This window comes from Poecile atricapillus, chromosome 1 (assembly GCF_030490865.1).
Source record: "Poecile atricapillus isolate bPoeAtr1 chromosome 1, bPoeAtr1.hap1, whole genome shotgun sequence".
NCBI lineage: Eukaryota > Metazoa > Chordata > Aves > Passeriformes > Paridae > Poecile > Poecile atricapillus.
The window spans coordinates 174,581,141-174,604,911 of record NC_081249.1 but is presented as its reverse complement, the minus strand read 5'-3'; the positions used below and the strand labels follow the sequence as shown (position 1 = coordinate 174,604,911).

The following is a 23,771-nucleotide window of genomic DNA, read 5'->3' as shown; positions in this document are numbered from 1 at the left end:
ATTCTCCAATGTCATTTTAATTAAATCATGTTGCATTCAGGTGATAAAGAGCCAGAGCCACTTTCAATGTGAGTGGCTATTCTGTGATTTTTTTCCACCAATTGAAGATGCATCTGCTGTTGCTTCATGGTATTTGGAGTGCTGTGCAGCAATATTGTATTCTGAGATACTTCCAATAGAAGTAGTTCTCAGTTCAGCACAGCCATGGAAGTTATGAATTCCATTAGTTTGAAGAGCTCTGTGATGGAAGTGTAATGGAAACTACTCAGTCCCATTTGGAAAAATAGAAACCCTCTCTACATCTGCCCTAGATTGTAGTGTAGTCTCTCTGCAGCAGCCTCAAGGATCTGGGTGTTCTTTGTTATGTTTTTCTAGGCATCAGATCCCTCAAAATTAATACAGGTGGCAGCCAGCTAATAATTGGTTCCTGTTACTCTGACAGTCTCCTGTTTTCATTCAGTACAGTGTTCCCTCTCTATTTCTTAACATGGAATATTTGTTCTTTCATTGCCATGGTTACATCTCTCTTGTAGTAGGCTGCTTTTATTGTCTGGAGTGCTCTGTTACACACTGAGTTACTTGCATCTCTGAAATGTGTGGAGGGGCCAGAATGGAAGAAGGGTACAAGGGTAGCTTGGGCTATACACTCACCTGCTCAGAGCAACACACAGTGCTAGGATGCAGGTGGCTAAAATGTTTCATTGAAATTTATTTGGTCAATAAAAATAAGATCCAAATTTAAAAATGTTTTGGGGATGGTCAGTGAGAGGTGAAAAACAGTCATGGCTTTAAGTGTAGCATTATAGGGAAATGTTGTGGCCCGTTGTGGGTATGGATAGTTCCTCACATTGTGGAGAACTCCCTGCTGAGCTTTACCCAGTGTGTCAAGATTCTTAAAATCTTGCTGGCTGTGCTGGAGAAGTTCTTCTCCCAGATATCTCCATTCATTGGAGGTTGTTCTCACTTAATTTCACTGGAGTTGATCTCACTGGAATTTCTGCCATGGGAGTCTCTCTGAGTAAAGGGACACACTGAAAATAACTTTCCACACGTTGTTAGGATGTCAGGGATTCGCCCACTGCAAAACCAGTTCCTGTCTTACCTTTGCATGACTGAAGAATTGCACAAAATTTGTTTTAAAGAAGGAATGTTTATCTAAGCTACTCACGCAGAAATTTTTTTCTATGGTCTCATTAAAAGATCTTATTTATCTTTTTTTTCCTATTTTTTAGGAGCTAGAAAATCAACTCACGGCTAAATCCAAAGCTCTTGATGAGCTCAAAGAAAGTTTGGCTTCGAATGGTAGTGCAGAACAAGCCCCAGAAGCTCAGTCTCTCAGGATAGCTGAGCTGTGTGAAATGAAGGACAGCATTGTAAACCAGGTAAAAGCCTTGCTTGTGTTCAGGTTTCCTCCACTGCATTTTCTGATCACCAGTGTGGTGATCAGAATCAATCTTCATGGGATGGCAGGAGCTGGTACAAAAAAGATGAAAAGTATTCAAGGAATTTGAATACTCTTTACCTTCCTAAGAATTTAGTTTTAAGTCTTTACTGTAAAGTAAATTAACGTATTTCCAAAGTTGAGAGAGAAAAATTTGTCTGATATTGAAGCAGTTTGAGTACAAAGGGAGGAGGAACAGATCCCCATCTGCAGTTTAAGAAAATAAAGAGCACTGCTACTTTTATGTCAATCTGAAAATTAAAACCTTAAACTCTCTTACTTGATCTCTTTCATACCCTGCTCTTTCTCCCCTGTAGTGCAATTGGTGGAAGCTGCCTACTCTGGCCCTGTTCTTACTGCAGCTTTTCCACCTCCCAGTTACTCTTTCATCCACACACCAGGGTGGCTTTTGCCATCCTCAAATCCTTTGTCATTTCCAGTTGCTCCAAGGAGAGTCTGGCAGATTGGTTTCCCATGCAAACTGACTCCCCAGCAGTTTATATTTATAGTCATAATATCATTATAATTGGATCTGATGGTTTTTTTATGTGGATGTAATTGATAGGTTCAGAAGAGATAATAATGAGTACATTTACAGATTGAAATTGTGATAATAAATAACCATGTACTGTAGAGAATTATACATGATGGAGTGGTTGTGTTTCTAGTTAAGATTGCTTTACCATTTTTATTAAGAATTCCTTGCCTTTTTTCCTCAGAACTTTGTGAAATCTGAACCCTTTTGCTTGAACTCTTCCACATGAGGTGTCAATCCAGTATTGCTGCTTCTTGGTTTAGGTTTCAGCAGAAGGGATGCAATTGTTTGTTACCAGAAAGCAGGGAAATTTATGTCTATGTACATGATGAAAGTTTTTCCTTCTGGTGTATAGCTGGGGAGAGAAATTTGCAGGATTGACAGCCTGGTGCTTTTTTTTCTTCATGCAGTCATCATGGGTCATGTTAATTTTAGGAATTTTATGACTTAACTACCGAACTTGCAAACTACAGGATGTTCTTGGAGCTGAGCTGTCTGTGTGTGCAGTGAAACAGCAAGGGCAGGTTCCTTCCCACGGGTGACTGCTCACATCAGAGCCAGGCAGAGATTTCTAATACAGGGCTAAGGAGATGTAATATCTTGATTAAACTGTCCGTAGGTTGAGCTCAAGACCGTGAGTCTGTGGCTCAGAGACATTTCTCGGGAACTATGTCTTTCCATCTTCCTTGTGTGGGCAGTAATTAGCTACAGGCTACAAAAAGCAATTAGAGATTCCTCCCACCTGTACCATGACTCAAAAGAGAATAGGGATGATTAATCCACCAGCCTGTGTGTGCCTGAAACTAGGATACTGGGATGAAATGATCTGTGCAGTCTATTTAGGGTGAACTACGGTGTGGACGTTTTTTTCATCTTCCATTGTGTGGCTGCATAGTCAGAACCGAAATCTGGCATCTGGCTTTTGTCAGGTCTCATGGAGACATGGTTGGTTGTCTGCCTGGTTTTCATGCTTTTCTCCAAGCATGACTGAAAATAGGTACTGAACTAGGTGAATGTTTTATCTAACCCAGGACATGCTTTATGTACTTCCCTGAAGCAGAAGGATAAAAATAGCTGAAGGAGGACTGCATTTTTGTGTTTGCAATGTCTAGGAGCCTGTGGCAAATGGAAGCCATGCCTGCCCCTTACAGATTAGACAACTGTAATAATGAAAGAGACAGAAAATAAAGGGGATATCCATCATTTAATTTTGAATGAAAATCCTGGACTTGCTAGCCTGGGATCCAGGTGGGCCTGCATTATTAGAGCACAACGGCATAAGAGGGGTGACAGCTCTCAGAATATTGCAATAGTGGCTTCTTCCATGCAAACCAATTTCTGTTCAAATTGTCCTTGAAAGGAAACTTGATCTCTGGATCAACCTATCTGCTTCCTAAGAAGATTAAGGCTTTCAACTTCCTTCCACTTCAGGTTGATTTTGGCAGAAAGGAGTAAGCAGTTTATTATTTCAGTACTTCCTGGGGTGTTCTGGTAGAATAGTGCTACCTTGAACTCCAGTGAAATTTTAATTTCCAGCAAATTCTTATTCTTCACTCTAGGTATGGTTTACTGCTTTTTTTGAAGCCTGCACAATTCCTTACCAAGTAGTAAAATACTTCAACTTGGCAAATTCATGTGGATTGTCATGGATTGATGTCTAAGCCAATTTAAAGGTGATTTATATGTCAGGACTACCCAAGAAATAATAACAAAAATGGTTTGTCTGCAGGTTGCACAGCTAAAGGCCTCAATGGAGTCAGTACTGGAGCAGTGGAGAGCATATGATGAAATTTATGCAGAAGTCAGCTTGATGACAACAAGATATTTGTACTGCATAGACCAGTGCAAACCTTCCAGGGAAGAAACTTCATTGGAAGCTTTGAAAAAACAGGTCAAAACTCTCCAGGTAAAGTTGTCTTGTTTCTGTACTTTCTTCTATGCCTTTAGGCAAACAAACTCCACTGAAAAAAAGACCAAAAACATTATCTGAACAACTTTTCTTTATTATATTAACACTGAAATTAGTGCGATATTGCTATTATTTTTTTATCTCCAGAGGCACTTGGACTTCTTATTTTATGTAGTGCATAAGTACAACTTGAGTGCCATTTAGGTACCAAGGTTTAAGAAAAAAGCTCACTGAGTGCTCATGCTCCCTTGCACCTTGTATCAATGCTGAGCCTGGCATTTCTGCTTGCTCCAGCACCAGTCCAACTATCCTGTTACCCTCCAGAGAGCTGGAGTCTCCTGCACAGCCTCTGAAGAAGTCAGAATGCCAGACATAAATGCTCTGGATCCTCCTGCTGCTCTGCTTGGCTGTTACAGAGTCCAAGTGGAGCATCTGGAGTAGGCAGTCAGGCTGGCCCTGGGTCTGGGCATTTCACAGCTCTGGCTAAAATCCTCTTTCCTGGCTTTAAATGAGTGTTGGAAGGCTGTGCAAGCACTCCCTGTTTTCCTGTAAATAAGGCCTGATTTGGTTTTTTTTTCAATTGTATCAGAAGCAGTGCAGGACGAACTGAGGCTGTGAATGCTGGGTATGGGACTATTGGCAGTAAACCCTGCACAAGTGTTTTTCACCCTCACCTGGGCTCATATTATAAATAAAAGGAACTGGGCAGCTTCTCACCTCCCTTCAGTCACCCTGTTTACTTTTAACCTGTAGCAGTCACAGATACGCTGTAATTGCCTGTATCAGGAGGGGGAACTTGCAGCTGAGGACAGGAGGTGTCAAGCCAGCTTTACTGCCAGTAGAAACAGTGGCTTAAAATGAAAGCATTTTTGGTTTCTAGCAAAGTCCTTTATTCAGTTCAGGAGTGTGGGTTTGCTAAATGAGCTTTTTCTTTAACAGCCAATAAATTATCTCAGTTTTAAATAGGTCTCTTGAGTGATTTTTTATTTTTTTTTAACTTCCACCATTTCACCTCTTTTAGCTTCCTAATTTCTAGGAACAGGTGTTATATTTTCTGCAAACATTTTAATCTGCTAAAGTATGGCATTATTGCTGCCCTAGCCCTACCAATCTATAGAGGAAGTTACACTTAGGTCATTTATCCCCCACAATTAATTGCAATAATCCATTCTGCAGGCTCTTCAAGACGAATCAGAGAACAGTGAAGAAAGTTGGGCCAAGCTCCAGGCTGCTGCCAGTAACCTGAAGAAGAACTGCTCCCCCTCCTTTGCAGAGATTATTGACCAGAAGTGCACAGAGGCACACACTAGGTAAGCCTGCAAAATCACACCCCAGTTATTAACATTTAAAACACCCAAGCTGTTGAGCCAGGACTCAAACATCTGTCAGATTTTCGAATCTATACTATCTCAGCTATCTAAGGGCATCTGTGTGAGGAGTAGAATCACAGAATCACGGTAGGGTTTGGGTTGGAAGGGACTTTAAACATCATCCAGTTTCAACCCCTCTGCCATGAAAAGGGACATATTCCACCAGACCAGGTTTCTCCAAGCCCCATCCATCCCTGAACACTTCCAGGGATGGGGAACTTGTACCTTTTACCTGCATGCTTTTCGTGTGATGAGTCCCACAGCACAAAATGGATTTCAGGAATATGGGTGTGGACGCAGAGCAACTCCCACAGGAATCCAGTGCCAAATTGTATTCTGCAGGAGAGCCTACTAGGAAAACACTCTTAATCTTTTGATATTTTGGCAGGTGGAACGCAGTAAATGAAGACATCACAGATCAGCTGCGGGCAGCACAGGCAGCTCTGCAGCTCTGGGAGCCCTTTGATGCTTTGTGCACTGAGACAGCAGCCAAGTTACAGCAGTACAGCCAGCAGTGCACTCAGCTCTTGGATGCTCATGTGCCTGAGGAGAACACAATAGAAACCCTGGAGCAGAGGATACAGGAGATGAAGGTACATTAATAAGTTTCTGCTGCCTGGTACAAACCAAGATTTATTTTTTGAGAAACAAGGCAAAATAATGCCAACAATCCAGTCAGTGGAAAAGATAAAATCTGTGGGTTTCTTCCATGAACAGGCACCTTTGTATTTCCTTTAAGCACTTTGACCAGAGACCAAACTAAAGTTAGCGTATGGTAAGAAGAGAGCAGAAGGGAGTCATATTCCATCTCTGCCCCTTTCTGCTCTACACAAAAACCAGGCCTGTGTTGGAAGGAATCAGTGAAAGAAAAATTATTTACCTTATGAGGCATTGCTTGGGAGGAGGGATAATATCTACTAGAGCAATAGGTGAGGGAAAAAAGAGCAGTTTTCCTGAGCACAGGATCATCCTGAGCTCTTCCACAGCCTGAAAATTGTTTTTAATTGGATTTGGTACTGTGTTTTGGTCTGGTGTGATGAGTTCACAGATTCCTGAGCTCATTAGATTATTCTAAATGCTTTTGACTTTAGGCAAATGAGATATCATGCTGAAAGCACGCGGTGCATTGGACTCTTTAGGCAGCAAAGCTGTCATTAGGTTCTGACATTTTTGGTTCCTTCAGATGCAATAAAGAAATATAATAATCCTTATGTCAGGACAGAGCAGTGATTCATCAAGCTTTATGAATCTCTAGCCACAAATTGGAAGAAGTCCAGAGTATTCCATTTTGCATGTGGCTTTAAATAAGAAACTTTACATTAAAGGGAAGAGAACTCATGTTTATCTTTCTTTGTCAGAAAAATTGATGGCAGCAAAGCATAGACCAGAGTACTTTTACTTTCTTCTGATCTACTAATGGCTGTGACAGAAATTCACCAATATGTCAGTAAAAAGGAATTGGCTTTTCTGGAAATTTTTGTGAAGAGTATTACACCTACTGAGCAAGGCAGGGCCACCTGAATTCCATTAGCACTGCAGATCCTGTCCTGGTGTGTGTGGCTAGAACACAAGGAATTCCTTGTGGGTTTTTTTAAGTGGTGCATTAAAAGATCAGTGGGATCGGTGAAATGGCATATGAGTTACGTGTAGTTGAATATACATGTCCATAACAAAAATGTATTTTAATCTCTCTAATCTTTTCCTCTCTATATATTAGGAAAGATTATGGTTTTATGGATTTTTTGTCACCACAAAAAATAAAAATAAATTCCTATATAGAGAATAAGAAATCAAAATTTCTTGGGTTATTTATTAAATGGCTGGAGTGGTATTTTATAATATGATCCTTTCAAACAAAAGGGGTCAGGAAGCAAGGACCATTTTTCTTTTTAGGGAAATGTGTGTGTTCTTTGCTATTGATCAGAAGACTTTGCTCATTATTCTCAGAAGAGACAATACATGGGGCAAATTTCAGGGGGTTTCATGGCTAAAAGTAAATTTCACTCATCAAAACAAAAAGAAAAAATAAAGTACATTGAATGAGTCTAAAATTACTCCCTTTGTTTTTGTACTGCCTTTAGAGTATAATTTTATAATTAATTTTTATTAATTAATTTTTATAATTAATTTTATAGCATCTTTCTTGGTAAAGGGGAACAAATAAAACCAAACCCATAGTCTTCAGTCACTGAGGGATCCAAAGTACTGCTATGGTTGTAACTAAATAGCATTCCTGATCTGCAGCATGGGCTGGTTCCTCCATCTTCTCATGTACACACATCTTGTAGAGAGGGATATTCCCATTTCGCTCCCTGATTTCCTCTGGAGCAGCCATATCCCGCTGCCTGAAGCTACTGGTGTTCCATGAACTTTGAACTGTGCCTTTCCCAGCACTTCACTCAATGGATGCAGCTCCCTTTATCCTCCAAGTGAAAGACTGAAGCTTTCACCATAGCTGAGCTTGGCTCCCAGATGGGATCAACAAAAAGAGTTTAGTTACAGCAACAAAAGATACCAAATGGAAGTGGCACATGAATGATGATCTGATTCTTTTACTGACTTTTTTTTTTCCCCTTCTTCCATCAGAATTTACAGCATGGCCTTCAGAACATCGCAGGATGCCGAACCCAGATTTATTTGCAGGCTGACAGGATAAAGCAGCAGGCTGGGACAGCTGCTGAAGCCATTCTGCTGGAGAAGCTGCAGCCATTCCAGAGAGCAACCTATTTGGAAAAGATGTTGCAGAGGAAGTTGGATGAACTTCAGGTTGTTTTTTTTTTTAAATATTAAATTAGCTGTCAGTGTGGGGTAACTTCTTCACTAGAGTCCTATGTGAGCCACATTCCTCATTAGAGCACTATAGTTCTTGAACTGAAATTGCAATTAAGTGACACTCAGCAGGATGATTAAAGAAATAACACATGAAGCCAGAGGATAGGTGAAGGATTTCACCCTTACCTGCTTGTGTTGCTCTAACAGTCTTTGTCAGTGGGCCTGTTATCCCCAGGACCCTCAGATGATCAAAGATTAGGAAATGTATTTTTATTTTTTTGAACATTGAAGTAGTTGTAAACTTCCTCAGCTCTGCTTCGAAAAAAAAAAAAAAGGGCTTCAGTTTTCCTTGGGAATGGTTCATGTAGTGAACTTCAGATGGAAAACTGTGCCCATTTGATGTCATTCTGAGGACCAGACTGACGTTCCTGTTCAGGCCAAGTAGGGAAGAGACCTGGATCCAGGAGATCTGCTCAGAGTAGTGGAGGATTGACTTCTCCTCTGCACAGTTCTTTCTAAGAAAGCCTCCAAGCAAATGTACTGCTGGACATTTACTGATGTAGAATTAGTCTGTTCCCATGGAAAAAGTCATGTTTCAGTGAATTGTTCTGTTTTAAAATCAAGACATTTGAAGCCAGCTCTATTTATGATCCATCTACCAGCACAGTTAATGGCTGCAAGCCAGAAATCTTTGTGAAGATAACAAGTTTCTTATAATCCCTGTGAACTTCTCGCTGCATGAAGAAATGCATTTCTGGGTAGTCATTTTCTCTAGGTTACTACATAACCCTGTAGTATTACCACAGCAATCTCTCTCCACATACCAGTTTTTGCCATTCATCCCTTAGAAAACTGTTGTTGTGTAAGTGCTCTCAGAGATGTGGAGTTTAATTCTGGAAAGAAAGTAAAAGCTTTCCCAGTGCTGTTTTGCTAAAGGAAAGTTGAATTCCTGCCCTACTGATTTCTCATGAGAAACATCAGAGCTCATGTTAGCTGCACAGCTTTGGTTGTGGGTGCAGGCTTTGTGTGTACCTCAAAGGAAGCTCATTTTCACAAGTTTCCCCAATCTGATAATCTGAGTTTTGAGTTTCCAATTTCACAATGAATTTAATAGCACAAAGCTATGAAAGAAACCCCTATTCCTTTCACATAGTTACAGCTGTCTCAGAATTTTGAGATTCTGTTTCTTGCTCTCTGCTTTGGGTTAAATTTTCCCCTTTTCCAGTTGAAAAAAATTCAATAGAGAGTTATAAATACATTAGAATTTAAGTTTAGTAACTGTTTTCCTGATAATTTTGCTTATTGCTCCTTTTTGTATACTGAATAAGTGTAATAAATAATAACTAATGTAAATTTATTCACGCCAGTTCAATCTTTTACAACTGGAGGATTTCAACAACTGCCTGGAAATGCTGGAGGGTCGTGTCAAGAATTGCACAGACACCTTTGATAGCCTCTGTCTAGGGGAAGGAGACAACTCAGAATTGCTCATGGTATGTTTGCATTCCCAAATACAAAAAGATACTGCTCAGCTCTTGCTCACTTCAAGATTGTTTCCTAAATGTCATAGTTGCAGCACTTCCATCAGAGTAACTATAATTCAGTCAAAACACAAAAAGCTGCAATTAAAGTTTAGAAACCCTAGATCTGCATTTCAGGCCAAATGCCTGCATGGAAAGGAGGAAAAATCACCCAGATTTGGGGCTGATGGAAGATCTTTTTCCCCAGCTTTGCTCTGGAGGTACTCTGTTCCTTCAATGTACCAGATACTTGAATATCTGTTCAGTACTGTTGGAAAAGTGAGCCCTGTGTAAAAGAGTTAGTAATTTTTTTCCCCCTGTATTTTTTGAAGTTAACACAGAAATGTTTGGTGTATTCAAGTTGTGGAGAGAATAAGCTTCTATACTTCTTTGAAAAAAAGCAGTACTTTTTTGCAATAGTTTATTTTTTCTTTACTTCCAGAATCAGACACTGGAGCTTGCTGCACTTGCTCCAAGCATAGAGAGTTTGAATGAAGCAAGCATAAAGCTGCCACTCAGTGACTTCACCCTGAAGAAAATGCAGAGCCTGACTCGGCAGTGGAGTCAGAAAACAGCAGCTGCTCTGGAATGTTGCAGGTCTGAAATGCAAACAACAACAACAAAAAATCACTAGTAACAATTCCTTTTGCTGTGATTAAAATGAAAGCCAAGTTAAAGCATGGGACATCTTTCAGTCTGTTCTCAGCTTTCTCAGGGGCTTGCCAGGTGGAATTCTGCTCTTTCAGTTTACTTGATTTTTTCAGTGGCTGTTTATATTCTAAGTCACTTGAAGCAAAAACCTGGATGTTCATAGGAGAAGAAGGGAGAAAAGTGCCAAGTGAAGCCCCCACTAAGTTAATTTTATTAACCACATTTTGAGCACCTGTAACATACCCAGAAAAAGCATCCACCAACAGAAGTTTCTGGTTATTCATTTTGTTTTACAGTATGCTTGAGGGAACACAAAATGATGAGAAGAAATTCTTTCAGAAATGTGAAAAGTGGATGAAATTCCTAGAAAAAATGAAAGAAGCCTTAAAAACAGATATTCCAGGACACTTTGAAGAGCTGCAGGAGCAACAGAGAGTATATGAGGTAAAGCTAACTCTAAAAATGGAAGCAGCATCTTGAATGATGAAGACGGGGGAAATCATTAGAAAATGGTATGCCTTTTGAAATTAGATCTGGGCAGGATTTTACACTGCATTTCACACTTTAAATGCCTGTTAAGATAAAATCTCTAAAACGTGAAAATCCTTTTCCAAAGGGGCAGATCCCTTTTTGCAAGGATCAGACCTTAAGGAGTGCATCTTCAAGTGCTGTGTCATGGAAGTCCTAGATTTCTCCAGCCCTGAGGTGTATTTGTCTGCCTGCCCCAAAACACTGGAGCCTGTGGCAACTAACTGGATAGTTTGCTGGAGACCTGGCAGCAATCTTATGTTTCTGGAATAAATGCATTTAAAATAGTATTTTCACAGCATATTTCTGGTTTGACCAGTTACTAGATTTTAGTGGAAATCTGTTTTCGCTGGTATTTTCCTGAACAGTTCCTATTTGTTACAGAGAAACAGTCAAAAAACTTCAGGTTTCAGATATGTATCATCCAGCTCATGGTGAGGTCTGCTGTCACATATGTGCAGATTCCTCCTGGTATCCAAAAACTGTGGATTCCTAGGGTGCATTTGACACTAGCAATTGAAAATAATAGAGTTTTCAGCATTTACAGTTAAATAAATGCTGCCCCTCTAGAGGAGCAGAAGCAGCTCTCATAGCAAACCTTGTTCACTGAATAGTTAAAACTTGTTCTCTTGGTATTTTCAGATGCTGCAGACTGAGATTTCCATAAATCAGCAGATATTTAATTCTATCATAGAAAAAGTTCTACTCTCCTTGGAATCTGGAGAAGCAGAGAAAAGGTACTTTATTTGGTTTTATCCTTAAGATCTTAGTCATTTAGTGAATATGCTGTCTTTCTTGGAATTGGTATTGAATCGTGGCTCTTATGAGGACATAAACCCAAATTCTTAGCTGGGTCCATTCTTTGAATGATCACCTGTCACATTTTGCAAAAGCATGAGGAGGTGCAGTGAGAAAGAAACTGGCCAGACTGCATTTGGGATAGTAACAGGCTGGGCTGAAAACAAAAATAATTGCTCCTCAACAGGAGTCTTTTGTTGTGTACCTGTGGCTGAGAAGCTGCCTGCCCACAGACCATAATGAGGATGCTGCATATGAAGGATCTTCTCCCTCTTTTTGGAGCTTTCTGCTTCTCAGAGTGCAGAGGTGTGGACTATCCACACTGCTCCTGGCACACATGGCAGGGTATTGAGTCACTGGCCACGAAACCCCAAACATATGGTACCTAAGCCTGTTTTTTATCAGTATGATCTTACACCTTTCTCTTAATCAATGTAGCGTGAGAAACAGCAGGTAATGTTTGTGAGCAGAGGTTCAGCTGCCTCAGGTGTTTGGGGTGAACACATTTCCCTCTCTGCCTGATCTTGCTGCTTCCAGAGGCTTGGCAGGACTGTGTGTGCTCCCCTCAGACATGCCAGTATAAAATCCATAGCTTTGCTTAAAACTGCCAGGGAAGGCAGGGCTGAACTAAGCTGAGCTGCTGCATTTTTGTGTTGGGAACTACCCACAGAAAAGTGGGGGTTTGTATAACAGTGAATCAAGGATGATGGCCTCCTGCAGAGAAGCAGAATGGGGTTGCCTTAGTCAGTCAGCCAGATCTGCTGGATCATCTGACCATGTTGAAGAAGAGGACAAAATAACTGTTTAAATGCGTTCAATAACTGCACAATTTTCCACTGTGCAGATCAATTTTGCAGTGTAATCAGTGACCTTGTCTCACTTGGACTGACCTTTTTGTTCTTCAGAGAAGTGTTTGTAGTGTCTGATTACTGTACTATGTATGTTGCTATGCCACAATTGCAAGATGGACTTGCCTTACCCTTTTTGCTATCATGTAAAAGGTTATTTGGATTGTTTAAAAGGTGGAATACAGAGAGCAGGGCTGAGCTTAGGGCTGCAAAGAGCTTTCTTGCATTGTCGGGTATTATAATTGGAAAACAACTTTGCAAATGGGAGATCCATCACAATTACTGTAATATGCAGCCTTGAGATCAAAATAAATTAACACTCAGCCCTTGTAATTTTCAGGACAGAGTTTATTTCCAAGCTCACGTTACTGAAAGAGCAGTGGCAGAATGTTATCCGGATGGTTCAGCAGAGGAAGAAAGATATCGATGGACTCGTGAGCCAGTGGCAGCTCTTCAGGAGTTCCCTGCAGAGCCTCAACAGATTCCTTGATGATACAAACAGCTTCCTCACAGCTGTGAAGAGCCAGGACTGTTACAGCCTTTACCAGCTTAGAAATGTCATTCATGATTTCAAGGTACTGTGCTTATTTCTCATAAATCTAAAATATGTGGGGTTTTTCCCTCAGACTGAAACAACTTCTGTCCACTAAGGTAAAAAGCTTTAAAATCACACACTTTCTTGGGGGAGAAATGATTGGTGACACTTTTTCCTTAAAGCTGAGCACAGATAAGAAAACAGTGACATTGCAAAAGGCTCATTATACTCAGAAACTTCTTGATCAGTGTGGCCATTTAGTAGCCTTGCATGCTTTAAAATTCTTATGGATATGAGAATAGAAATTCAGGGTGCTAGAAGATAAGTCAGGCACCCTAGTCTGTCCTAGCAGGTAACCTCTAGGTCTGTGTGCATGTTACTGACATGACTGCTGAATTCAGGCCTTTTATTTTGCCTGAAGGAAGGTACTTATGTGGCAGGACAGGCCATAGAGGGTCCTGTGTGTGCAGGAATGGGCAGGAGATGCCAGAAACAAAGGAGAAAACACTTGCAAGGGAGTCTGTTCACTCCAAGATACACAAACCTGGTGAGCAGTTCTTTAGAACAGTGAGTTCTGCATTTTCCATGCAGTGGAAAAAAATATTTTCCTTTGTTAATTTTGGATATTTTGGTTTTTCATTTAACTGTGCACCTCTTTGTTTTATAGGAAGGTAGAAGCAAGCAGTGAACTTGATGCTTGTGTAAGGCAGTCTAAAACCCTTTAAAATCACACTGTTGAATGCTATTTGCACAGGCCAAGATTTATATTGTGTACCCACACATCTAGTGTTGATGGGTTAACACATTACCAGGATTCTATCTGGTGTCTGCCCTGTTTATTTCATCTTCATTTCTACCTGCCTGTGTAAAGGTGATTTTCAGTAGATTTTACAACTTAGTGCTCATGCTTTTTTCTTAGTGAGAAAAGCCAGAAAGTTTTCTCTCTCATACTCCAAATTGTCCTTTTCCTCCTGCTGCTGTTCTACAGAAAGAAACTGATTCTATCTCCTTGTGTTGGAGATCAGTCTGTGGTGGGCAAATTATTATTGATGGCTTACTTCACTCTGAGTACATCATGATTAACAGGGCTGTTATAGCTGAAAAAATTAGCCTAAGATGTTGATGTTAGAGGTGGTCACAGAACTTAGATTGTATTTTTTGTTCTGAGTAACTTGTACAACTGAATTACCATCTTTTTTGACTGCTGCACTTTCACCCTATAGATTCAATCTGGGGAAAGCTATTGCACTGTTTTATAAATCAAAGTATCAGAGAAAACATTATTTTTCTGCAATTAAGCACATAGGAGATCTATTGATTACTCTTTCATGCCTATGAACAAAGTTGTACCTTGAGAGTCATCTTCCCAAGTGAAATACTGGGAAAGCACTTCTGTAACTTTCTAAGAACAGCTTAGAAAGTTAATTTTAATTTATTTTTTTTTTCTTTTGAAGAGTAAGGCGGTGATCCTTCAGAGGTGGCAAGCCATGTACACCTTGGTCATCGATGTCGGGGAGAAGCTGCGCACTGTCTCCGATCCTGACACCAGCGCTGCTCTCCAGGAGGAGCTCAGCCAGTTACAGCAGCGCTGGGGGAAAACCCAGGCCCTGCTGGAGAAGAAGAAGATGCAGTTCAGTGGTACCCTACAGGTAGATGATGCCCTCCCCACCTGCTTCTCTGGCATTGGGTCTCCAGAGCTTCCCTGTCCCACCGTCTCCAGGGCTGAGCTGCTGCTCGCTGCAGGGGCACTCTGAGGGAAGTGCCTGTCATGTGTCAGCAGGGCTTGAAAGAAGCTAAAACTGTGGTCTCCTGATTCTCCAAAGGAAATTGAGTTGGATTCCATTTGTTGGAACAATGGATATTCCTGCTCTGATTGTTCTCATGTTCTCCCCACGGCCTGGAGCTCATTCCTGCTTTGGGCTGTGAAGCTAAAATTTAGCTTGTTTCTCCTCATGTTGTTGAACATCTAAACACATATTTATTTCCTTAGAGCAATCAGTTTGCGTTCATGGCTAAGCAGTTTATTAGATGTGTCTTAAAATTGAATACTGTCACTGATATAGTCCAAAAACCATGCTTAAAGTCTCTTGGGTTGAACAAAACAAAATGAGCAGAAATGCTCTCAAAGGCAAGCCTTAAATAGGAGAGGCTTGAAGTTCTGTAAATCCAAGCACCAAATCCTTGTGGGTGGCACTGTGTATCAAAAGAGAAAATTCCAAAAGCCAGAGTACATGATTGATTATTTCAGTGGGTTGAAAATGGTATTTTGTAATATATCTGTGTGGTTCATACCTCATGATAAAGTATCCTCACCTTTTATACATCCTTGGTTCTCTCTGAGCAGACTTGTGACCGCTTTGAAAAGCAAACCAAGGAACTGGAAAGCAGACTGCAAGAGCTAAAAGAGAAAGTAAAAGATCCACTCCCTGTTGAACATGAAGAGCTCCACAAAGCCAAGGAACATATTAAGGTATGAACAGCCCTATTGTATTCAAATTGCTGTAGTCTTTGCACAACACCTCATCCCTGTAAAATTAGTTTTCCCTCTTACCTGCCCTTCAGTGACAATGAATTTCTTTCCTTTACACCATCCTGATTGCTGCCCATCTCCAAAGTCCAGCTGACCAAGAAGGTTGAGTAGTAGTAGTAGTCTTTGGATTATTATTTTTCCTGCTTCTTCTCCCTTTACAATCTGCATTTATAAAATAAGTAGTTTCTCAAACAAAAGGGAAAAAATTCCCTTCTCTCAGCTCATTTGGCTGCTATCCCTATGACTGAATCTCCTTTTTTGTTTCCCAATTCATTTTGCACATGGAGCTCTTCAGGCAAGAGACTTTGTAATTCTGCAAAGCACCATATATACCTGCAGGATCTGGGAATAATTAAAGAGAAGGAAAATTAAGAGTAAGGGAGTGGCAAAATTACTTCAGCCCATAGTGCACCATAAAAATTAAATAGCAAGAAAAGAATTTCCAAGGGATAGGAGACATTTTGTCTGGAGTGGTCAGTCTTTCATCATCCTTTTATGAAGTGAATTGTTGACCTATGTAGTGGGAACAAATAAGCTTATTAACAGGCCAAGGCTTTGAACTCATTATCAGCTGTCTGAAATCTTCTTTGTGAGTGCTGGCTGTCTTTCCCACGGCAGCAGCCTTGCTGTAGCCCTGAATTATCTGTGAGATGGAAGCACACAGTTTCTGTCTCTTATCCCAGCAAGAGAAATTCAGCTGTAGAGGCATCAGGGTCAGACAGTACCAGTGCAAGTGCTGCTAGTAGGTGCCATAGTACAATAAAGGACTAAAATGGCATGGCATGCTCTTCCTGCTTTTCACTTCTATATGGAATAAAGCTATTTTCTTTCAGCCCTGGATCTTACATGAGGCTAGCAATGTCCCATGAATTTCCATAGTTAGCTCTGTATTGCTCTGGACTTGCCCCTTGTTAGGAGACATAAATGCATGTGTGCACATCTATAGGAGTACTGTGATCTCAGGTAAATTTTAGAGTCAGGTTTATTTGGTGTTTTCCTGTAGTGTTGAAGCTGGGTCCAAGATCTGTGAAAATCCTCACAGGGTTTAGACCCAGCACATTTCTGACACAAACACTCACAGGTTTTTTTTCCTTTTAAAATGAGACAATTGGATTCTCTGTTAGAGGTTGTTTTTTTTGTTTTTTTGTTAGATGAACCACTGACAGCACCTATTTTTGCAAAATGGGACCTTGGACCTTGTGTGTAGAGTATCTTATTCCCCAGCTGTACACAGTGGTACCTCTGCCTTTTAGGTGACAATTTTAACAATGTTAAGGGAAATATGTAACTTACAATAAAGAGAAAGGAGAGTTGGGGCAGCAAAGCAGAAAAGAGAGCCTGTTTTCTGTGAGCAAGCAGTTTAAAAGCTGCACATTGCTCACAAATCTGAGGAAGTGCCTATGAAATCATTCATTAGAGGAGGCAACTGATTAAATTTGTGTGTTTAGAAAAATAACCTGAAACTGGAGCAAATGCAGGTGGAAAGCAACTTGTCTGAAACAGTTATAACAGGAATAAAGGAGACCCCGAAGAAGTGAGCCTGTGCCAGCCTGGGTGTGAGAACCCAAACGCTGCCCTGGAGCACGGGGAGTTGCTGGAGCCAGGCTGTGTTCCAGCACTTGGGGAACCAGCGATGGTTCCAGTGGGCTCCAGTGGGGCTCCAGTGGTTTCCAGTGGGGCTCCAGTGGGGCTCCAGTGGGGCTCCAGTGGGGCTCCAGCGGGGCTCCAGCGGGGCTCCAGTGGGTTCCAGTGGGGCTCCAGTGGTTTCCAGTGGGCTCCAGTGGGGCTCCAGTGGTTTCCAGTGGGGCTCCAGTGGGGCTCCAGTGGGGCTCCAGTGGGTTCCAGCAGGGCTCCGGTGGGCTCCAGTGGGTTCCAGTGGGGCTCCAGTGGGTTCCAGTGGGGTTCCAGTGGGGTTCCAGTGGGGCTCCAGCGGGGCTCCAGCGGGGTTCCAGCGGGGCTCCAGTGGTCTCCAGCGGGGCTCCAGCGGGGCTCCAGCGGGGCTCCAGCGGGGCTCCAGCGGGGTTCCAGTGGGTTCCAGTGGGTTCCACTGGGGCTCCACTGGGGCTCCACTGGGGCTCCAGTGGGTTCCAGTGGGGTTCCAGTGATCTCCCGGGGATCCTGGCCAGCCCAGCCCCATGGAGAGTGCGGCACAGGCGGCTGCACATTCCCGGCTCTCCTCCCCCACAGGCCAGGCAGGGGATTAGCCGGCAGGTTTGGAAAGCTGAAGAGCTTAGTGCCAAGGCTTGTGCGGGTGCGTTTCCATGCAGGAGCTGGAGCAGTCGCTGGCAGACTGGGCCCACGACATGAAGGAGCTGCAGGCCATGAAGGCGGAGCTGGCGCACCTCATCCTCACCGAGGACATGATGGTGCTCAAGGAGCAAGTGGAGCATCTGCACAGGCAGTGGGAAGAGCTCTGCTTGCGGGTGAGTCTGAACCTGCTGCGGGGTGTTTATAGCGGGATGACATCCCTGGGGCCCGCTGGGAAGGGGGAGCGGGCCAGCACAGGGGCTTCTCCTGGCCTGGCTCCCTTTGGCAGCTCTGGGTGGGAATGGGGCCGCTCCGGGCGCAGCTGGCCCGGGATGGAGCTCCCCTTTGTGTCCCGGACAGGCTGCCGAGGGTTTTGTTGCAAACCCTTTGTAAGAAGTGAGTGTGGAACTGCACAGAGCCCAGATGCAGCTGTTTACTGGATGAGGTGTCTTTGTTCTGGGCTGCCAAAGGCAGGGAGGGATGAGCACGGGAATTGCCTGAGGGCGTGGAGCAGAAAAAGGAAGAGGAAAGTTAAAATAAAATGCCAGCAAAAAGGAAGCTTAAATGTGTTTAAATACTAACTCCTTGGGTTTGGACACTGAGAACTGATTTGTCTTTTTTGTAGCAGGAAAATGCTGTGAAACATTTGCATTCTTTGTGGCTTGTTGCTGTATTACACTTAATTTAGTGTTGCATTTAAAATTGCTGGGGAGCATATACAGCAAAGTCACATGGACTTGATGCATTAGGTTATTATGCAGTTTGAATGTGTGCTTACTTTGACCTGTTAACAGGATTGGAAGAGGTAAAATACTTCGGGGTCTTAACTTACTCTGAAGAGGTCTACATACCAGCAAGCCAAACTCATGTATCTCTTTACTGACAAGTAAATAGCTTTTATTTTACAGTTAGTAAAGAAGTATTGAAGCCAGTTAGTATTTTGTTTCTAACTCTTACACAAGCAAAGGTAAAGCAATCTTGGTGGGGATGTTGCCAGGGTAATGAACAGCTGTGCTTATTTCACAAACTGTGTTGTGATGAAATAAATATGTGGTTTGATTGAAATAGTTAATTTTTTTTTTTTTCATTGCAGTGAGAAAAAATAATTTAATTTATTTTCCCTAAACTAGTCAGCTGTTCTACAACCAGTGTTTTCTCTGTTATTTTTTCTGAACTCTGAAAATAATACCAGAGACATCCTCTCTCCTCCTGAGAAATACAAGCCATTATTTTTTAAATCAAAATGCCTGAACCATCTTCCTAATGGAAATCTGTAGTTAAGCCTATAAATGAAAGAACTTTGTTCTTTCTCATTTTTTTGGTGAGCTACTGAAGCCTGCTGTCCCCACTGTGTTGAACAGCCCTGAAAATTAAAATTTTTATATGTGCTCCACTACAATCTATCCAAGTAGTAATTTCCTGTAGTAATTTAAGTTCAGATTTTATTCAAAATTTCCATTTTAATTTCCTGAGGGAACAACGTGGAGTTCAGTCTGTCTTGGAGGGAGGAAAGAGGTGACAGTAATGTGTTAGCACACAGAATCCATAGTGGGAGGAATCTGTTGAGTGCTGTAGTGGAGGGAGACTCTGAATGTTTGTACAGCCCTAATGAGCCTCGGGAGAGCCCAGAGTGATGTTCAGTGCTGGACACCAGGGTAAGAGAACAGACTTTATCAGCTCTGCTGTTGGCATGACTGCTTTGTTTTGGATAATAACTTAGAGTCAAGATGTATTGTGTGGAGGAAAGTCTGCAGAATAAATGCAGGGAGGTGAAAGAGCTGCAGCTGTCACAGCCCAGGGGCAGCCAGATGCCTGTGCTCAACTGGGCAGAGGGAGCAGATGCACTCAAGGGATTAGCATTTACAGAGCTGCCCTTGCAAGGTGCATGTAGGTCACAGATTTAACCATTCATCTCAGCCACCATCCCGTTGGATGTTATTTTAGCCTCCTTTTGGAATGCACATGATGCTCAATGGTGGGTGCAAAATGGGGGTGGTACCAGGGCAGCTGGACAGAGGAGGAATTGCTCAAAGCAATGGCTTGACGGGCTCATGTTCCTAGAAGATTGTCTGGGATTTTTTTGGTTATTCCTGTTTTTTACTCTCAGCCTGTATTGCTTAGCCAGTTAAAAGGTGCTTCTTGCTCTTAAAATCCTGCCTTGCCCTGTTCTGAGCAGGCAAATGTGGAGTCAGAATCACACCAGCATTTAGAGCTTGTTTTGCTGACAAGCATAATCTGTCCTTCCACTGACAGAGTAAATTCGCCTCCGTATGTGGGAGATGCTGCAGGTGGTAAGGAAGGATGAAGGGTTCACCCTCCAAACCTCTGAGGTTGAATGTCCACAGGAGCATACCAGAGGAGAGACACTCTTAGAAACTTTCTGAGGTCCCTGGCATCTCCAGGCTTTTTCCTACGGAGTACTTGGGAGAATCCCTGTTTCCCTGTGTCCCAAGACACTGCTTTCATCCTCATCTCTTTGCTTAGATTGTCATGAAGGATTCAGAAATCCCTTTCACCTCTCCATCCCCTCCTTGAAAATAAGTCAGAATTTAAGGGACAAAAGCAATGTGGTGGGAGAGGGCTTGGTGCCTTCGGTTTTGATCGTGGTGTTACATGGGGGGTGGCCTTGCTTCCACACTACACATTTAAACTTCAATCTGCAGTACAAAATCGTGTTGGAGATTAGTCTAGAAGAATCAATAATGGAATTTTGAGGAGTAACATGCTATATAAAGTGCATGTGAGATGCGAAGAGGGAGTGTTTTCTGCCATGGGGAGATACTTAGAGCAGACATTTACAGCCAAGACAACCAAAACGTTATTCTAAATCTTTAGACAGAATTTATTGGTGAAAATGAAGGGTTATTTGTTTCTCTTGCTTCAGTAGAGCTTGAACCATTTTTCACTTCCTTTGTCTCATACATCTTATTGCAGGAATCCATCAAGGTAAAGAAAATATATTTAAGAGCCCTAGGCTAGAGACAGGTGCTATTAGCTAGTTAGAAGTGTGACCCTGCTTATTTCTGAGATATTGGAGCAATGATAATAACTCTGCTTTTCCAGGCAATATCAGACCTTAATTCTCTGGCTAGACAATTAGTTTATCCATCCTGGAAAATGTATTTTTGATGGGGAGAAAAAAATCCATAGTTTTCAATGAAAAGGATAGATTCTTGCTGCTGATTTTTTAGAAGTTCTCCAATTACTAGTGGGCAGATGGAAAGAGAAGAGGGAGGCTTTTACAGAGATAAAATAATTGCAGTCGGTAGTTGCAAAGTTTCTCTTAGAGTGGCAGAAAAAGAAGTACTTACTTAGGTGTTATTTCTCTTGTGTCATAAATGGGGCCATACTAAACAGTATGCAGTAATTATGTATTTTATATTCCTTCTGTCTGTTTGACATTTTCAGGTTTTCACTGTGTGTAACATTTAAATTATTATATAAGCACATTATTTATAAAGCTGTCACTCAGTTTTATTCTTCTGAGGGAGAGAATCTGGTATTTGCTACTCGACTTTTTGCCCTGCTATCATCAAAATAAGATGTAATAACAATCTGCTTGCTGGCTTTGGAAAGGAAAGTAGAATACTTGATAACTGCTCCTGCAAAACGGAATAAGATCAAATGCAGACTAGAAATTAGAAGGCTCATAATTGCTGGTTTCCTTCCTGAAAAAGCTGTTGCTGGAATTTATTGTGTGTGCTTTTCCTTAGGTGTCCCTGCGGAAGCAGGAAATCGAGGATAGGCTCAATGCCTGGATTGTGTTCAATGAGAAGAATAAGGAGCTGTGCTCCTGGCTGGTACAAATGGAAAGCAAGGTGTTGCAGACTGCAGATGTTAGCATTGAAGACATGATAGACAAATTGCAGAAGGTAAATAGTAATGGCACTTTTCTTCAATTGCAGTCCGATAACTCATTATAGAGGCACCATTCCTCATGTGTTCCTTGCTTCTTGGATATGTGGTGTAAAACCAGCACACACAGGCTTTTGTGAGATGAGCTTTTCTATCATTAGCTCTTCTTGATGTTCAGACTTGGAGCTTAAAGCAGAACAGAAATGCCACTGGACTGCATTTAGTCATGGAGTGTGATCTGTGTGAGCTGTGGTGGTGGGGTCTGGGTTCTTGGGGTTTTGGGGCACACATGCACACCAAGCACTGCTCAGAGTGGTGTCCTGGGAGCAGCTCACTGCTCTCACCACCTCCATCATCCACACAACTGGTAGGCAGAGGACAAAGAAAAGACTGAAGGATGGGGTAGGTCTTATGCCAAGTGAGCAAGAAGTTACCACAACCAAAAATAAAACGTAATTCTGCCTCTTTCCCCATGGTAGTTGGTGTTTTCTAACATTTTTGTATTAGCTTGATTTCAAAGAGAACCATTATTGTTCTGCTGTTTTTCCTCATGGCTAAAACATCTCAGTATCTAATCCCAGATCTCCTCTGGATAAGAATGCCAGCAAAATAAAGCCATCCTAGGCTTGAATTTGGGTCCTTTTGAGGTGGCTTCATTGAAAAATGATGTTAAATCAGGAAAACAACAGATAAAATTAGAACATTCAATTGCTATTTTTAGGAATACTTACTCCTGGCACTTGCAAGTCTTTCTGTGCATATGTTTTCATAGATTGTGAGAGGGCTTCTTCATTGAGGTTTTGTTTTTGTTTTCAGTGAGAGTTCTACATGCTAATGTAGAAACCTCAGCCAAACATGACTTTGCGTCACACATGTGGGAAAAGAAACGCATATTTTTGTTTCGGTATCATTGTTTTGTTTGTCCCATAATTAAAGCAATGTTTGTGTATGTTTATCAGGACTGCATGGAAGAAATAAACCTGTTCAGTGAAAATAAGCTTCACTTAAAACAAATGGGTGATCAGCTAATCAAGGCTAGCAACAAGAGCCGAGTTGCAGAAATAGATGATAAACTCAACAAAATCAATGATCGCTGGCAGCACCTATTCGATGTCATTGGAGCACGGTAAGAAAATGATTTTCAATGTTTTATGTGAAATAAAAGTCAGAGGCTTGTGTCCTTGACCATCAGAAACAGAGTGACATGACTTTCCAGTTAAGTTGGAATTTATTACTGAGAGTCAGGCTGAAGGGATTGGGTTTTTTTGTAACTTATTGCTCTGTTATGAAACCAAATGTCTTAATTTATCCAACAGTAGAGGGCAGGGTGTAAGAGTTCATATAAAATAAAATTTTAATGATAGGAGCTTTGTAAAAGGAAGATTCAAAATTATCTTTCCGTTCCATGTGTTGAATTGCAACCTAATTTTAAGGCAGCATGATAGTTCATTTGGGCTTTTTAGTTGAGTCTCCTATTTTAACACAAGCCTCTCTTTCACTCTATGTCTGAATGCACAGAATTTAGGAATAGATTCTATTCTATCTCTGTAGTCAGTCAGATTTATATGATAATGTTCCTTTTTTATATTCAAAAGTGTTTGAAATTTTGTTTAATACCAGTGCTATTTCTTTACTCTGTCTCCCTCCTAAAAACAACTGAAAGACCATACGAGTTTCTTTTAAATTCAGGATTTTCTGTATGATAAGTGGTGAAGTGGAAAATACTATCAGTTGAAATTAAAACAAAAACCTGCATAATCTAGGCAACAACCTTTCTTAATGGATTAAGCATCTTTATTATACTTGACAGAGTTAAGAACATCATGATCATTTCAGTATTAGCCTTACTGAGATGATCCCATTTCATTATTATCTCTGAGTTTCTGCCACAGCTTGGGAGGAGGATGCTGGGCTGGTCTTGCCTCCTGCTGAGTTTATTGGTAATCCAGAAATAATAAGGCTAACACCAAATTAGTATTGGTCTCAACTTCTCTCCCAAGGTTTTGTTCTGTGTGTGATCCCCCACTCTGGGCTCTGTTGCTCAGTTAAATTTGGGACAGATAATGCAGGTGGTTGAGCTGTGACAATGTACTGCTAGGTGTGCTGGGCCTTAATCAGGAGTGAGATCTGAATTAGTGGTGACACACGAGCTGTGTGTGAATGATTAAGCAGAAGCTGCCTTCCTAAGATCTGACACTGCAGATAAACTTGCAATGGTTGTCTCAAGGTGTC

At 41.5% G+C, this 23,771-nt stretch overlaps 1 protein-coding gene across 1 annotated transcript in view; it reads left to right on the top strand.

The window, feature by feature from the left end:
- Positions 1–23,771, top strand: part of SYNE2 (spectrin repeat containing nuclear envelope protein 2) — a 174,126-nt gene that overhangs the window by 120,941 nt on the left and 29,414 nt on the right. The window contains exons 87-101 of the mRNA XM_058860814.1: positions 1,233–1,382; positions 3,706–3,882; positions 5,062–5,195; positions 5,644–5,848; positions 7,842–8,021; positions 9,395–9,520; positions 9,990–10,144; positions 10,495–10,642; positions 11,369–11,463; positions 12,713–12,947; positions 14,362–14,556; positions 15,252–15,377; positions 17,705–17,860; positions 21,398–21,556; positions 22,499–22,665. Coding sequence (XP_058716797.1) covers positions 1,233–1,382; positions 3,706–3,882; positions 5,062–5,195; positions 5,644–5,848; positions 7,842–8,021; positions 9,395–9,520; positions 9,990–10,144; positions 10,495–10,642; positions 11,369–11,463; positions 12,713–12,947; positions 14,362–14,556; positions 15,252–15,377; positions 17,705–17,860; positions 21,398–21,556; positions 22,499–22,665 — 2,408 coding nt within the window. The remainder of the gene's footprint in view (positions 1–1,232; positions 1,383–3,705; positions 3,883–5,061; positions 5,196–5,643; positions 5,849–7,841; positions 8,022–9,394; positions 9,521–9,989; positions 10,145–10,494; positions 10,643–11,368; positions 11,464–12,712; positions 12,948–14,361; positions 14,557–15,251; positions 15,378–17,704; positions 17,861–21,397; positions 21,557–22,498; positions 22,666–23,771) is intronic.